Source organism: Cicer arietinum, unplaced genomic scaffold, assembly GCF_000331145.2.
Source record: "Cicer arietinum cultivar CDC Frontier isolate Library 1 unplaced genomic scaffold, Cicar.CDCFrontier_v2.0 Ca_scaffold_5815_v2.0, whole genome shotgun sequence".
NCBI classification, from domain to species: Eukaryota; Viridiplantae; Streptophyta; class Magnoliopsida; order Fabales; family Fabaceae; genus Cicer; species Cicer arietinum.
Genome location: NW_027339462.1, coordinates 1 through 2,874, shown reverse-complemented (window position 1 = coordinate 2,874; position 2,874 = coordinate 1). Strand labels below are relative to the sequence as shown.

The 2,874-nt window shown below is 34.9% G+C and overlaps 1 protein-coding gene across 1 annotated transcript in view; it reads left to right on the top strand.

Annotated features, from left to right (window-relative positions):
* Positions 1 to 1,494, top strand: part of LOC101498828 (ABC transporter B family member 26, chloroplastic-like) — an 11,037-nt gene extending 9,543 nt beyond the window's left edge. The window contains exon 3 of the mRNA XM_004514504.4: positions 189 to 1,494. Coding sequence (XP_004514561.2) covers positions 189 to 204 — 16 coding nt within the window. The 3' untranslated portion in view covers positions 205 to 1,494. The remainder of the gene's footprint in view (positions 1 to 188) is intronic.
* The last annotated feature ends 1,380 nt before the right edge of the window (positions 1,495 to 2,874 follow it).

Below are 2,874 nucleotides of genomic sequence, written 5' to 3'. Positions count from 1 at the left end.
TGTGATTGAATCAAGTGTTTTAGTCTTTTTGAAAGAATCATCTTTGTAAAAGAAAGTGTGTGGAAATCCAGTATTGTGAAACTGGTGGTCATCTTTTAGAGTGTGTGTGATTATCTAAAAGAGATCTCAATCTGATCTTGCTAGAGCTTGGTGATTAGTTCTTAAGGATAGATTAGTTGTTGTTGTAGATTGATGCTGAGTTAGATGTATAAGCATTGAAGTGCTGGAAAATCTGTAAACATACCCAAATCATTTCTAGTAAAGGCTGGAATCGGTAAGTGATTTCGAGACTGGATGTAGACTATTGAATTGATAGTCGAACCAGTATAAAAATCCATGGTGCACACTTCTCTATCTCTATACTCTTTATCTTGATAATACATGTGTTCTTGAATCTCTGTTTTGAATAAATTTTTGAATCTATTACTGTTAAATTGGAATTAATATTAAACAAGTTGGTTTTAATATTAAGTTCATCACTTAAGAAGGAATTAGATAATCTAGTTAATAATATTGTATGTAACTTCCTAAGATAGAGGTCATTCCACCAACAATTGGTATCAAGAGTCTAATCTTTTAGACTATTTCTCAAAAAAAAAAAAAAAATGGCCTTTACTGAATTCTTGGGCGAAGGTGCCTCTTTAGCTAGACCCCTGCCTTTAATGGGTCTGCTTATATGTACTGGAAAGAATGAATGCTTATCTTTCTAGAGGCAAGTGGGCTTGACATATTAGATGCATTAGAAAATGGTCATAAGCCTAAACTTGCTGGTACTGATGGATCATTAATCAAGAAACCAAGATCTGATTGGTCTGATGATGATCAGAAAAGAGTTGGCTATAATGCAAAAGGCAAAAATATAATAACTTCTGCTTTGAGTGCCGATGAGTTTTTCAGGGTATCAAATTGCAAAACTGCCAAAGAAATGTGGGATACACTCCAAGAAACTCATGAAAGCACAACTGATGTCAAGAGGGCCAGAACTAACACTCTGATGCATGAATATGAGCTCTTCAATATGAAGAAGGACGAGTCAATCAATGACTTGCAGACACGGTTCACACATGTCATTAACAATTTGAATGCCCTAGGGAAAGTAATTGACAATGAACAACAAATAAACAAAGTAATGAGATGCTTGACAAGAGAATGGCAGCCTAAAGTCACCGCAATAGCTGAATCAAAGGATCTTGGAAGCATGACCATTGCCACCCTCTTTGGCAAGCCAGAGAACATGAAATGGAGCTGCACCGATTGAATTAGTCAGAGCAAACTGATCCAATAAAGAAGGGACTATCTCTGAAAGCTCAAACTCAAAGTAAAATCTGAACCAGAAACTTATACTGATGATTCCGAGAGTGAAACTGATGAAGAACCTGAAATCGGAATGCTGGTCAGAAAATTCAAGATATTTCTGAAGAAGAAAGGAGTCCAACCAAAGAAACCATCCAATTCAAGGACAAAAAGCTTCAGCAAGAATGAGACAAATGATAGCAAAGTGATAACCTACTATGAATGTGGAAAATCCGGCCACTGAATGTTTTCAACTACAAAATAGAAACAAGTTTGTGAAAGCTAAAGGCAAGGATCAACCATCTTCAAAAACTAAAAGAGCCTACATAGCTTGGAATGACAATGATGAAGAATCTTCTGAAAATTCAGAAGAAGAAGAAGCAAACTTGTGTCTAATGGCCAACACTAACTCAGATTCAGATAGCGATGTAAGTACTACCTCTAATCCCTCTTATGAAGAATTGCATGATGCTTTCAATGAATTGCATGATGAACATATTAAGGTAGTCAAACAATTGATTTGCACTAAGAAAATGTTAGAAAAACAGTGCATGATGTATGAAGAAATCAAAAAGGATCATAAGTTGCTTGAAGACATGAATGCACTTTTAAAAAAGAAAGCACATGATAAACTCACTAGTTTTATTGAACTTGAAAGAAAGGTTGAATCACTACAATTTGATTTAGCAAAATTTACTAATGGTAGAAACAACCTGAATGTTCTTCTTGGCAACCAAAAGAATGCAAATGAAAAATCTGGAATTGGCTATAGACCAAATAGGAATGCTCAAAAGAATCATAAATTTGTTGGATCAAAGTTAATTCATGATGTTTTCATTAAACCAACTCAAAGTACATCCTCTGCTTTTTCATGCCATTTTTGTTGCAAAAAGGGACATATATATTTTGATTGTAAACTGAAAAAGCTTGCTAACAAGGGATGGAAACAAGTTTGGAGAGTAAAGAAATCTGTGATTGAGACTAACCATCAAGGAACCAATCTAAATTGGGTACCTAAAACCAAAGTCTGAATTCTGTTTTGCAGGGCTGCTTGACATCCAAAACCCACTCATGGTATCTAGACAGTGGATGTTCCAAGCATATGGCTGGAGACAAATCAAAATTCATATCTCTTAATTTAAAAGACGGAGGATATGTAAAGTATGGTGACAATAACAAAGGGAAAATACTTGGTGCTGATACATTCTGATATATTCCGATTATTACGAGGTCGTACCAACCAACAATTGATTGGCACAAAATACATACAAATCGATTGGCACGTCGATTAACATCAAAATAGCTGAGTCACTGACTTAAACACAATCGATTGGCAAATCGATTGACAGACCTTTTGAAAACCCAGTGAACTCTGAGCTTGTGACCAAATCGATTCTGAGTATTTGTTAATCGATTATGAAGACTTAATAAATCGATTACGAAATCGATTGATATGTGTTTCAGTTTAAACATAACATCTGCAATCGATTACGAAATCGATGCATATCAGTCTTAACATAATTACTGAAAAATGTTGTTTAAAGAATCGATTGGTAAATCGATTGGCTTATATAGTTTCAA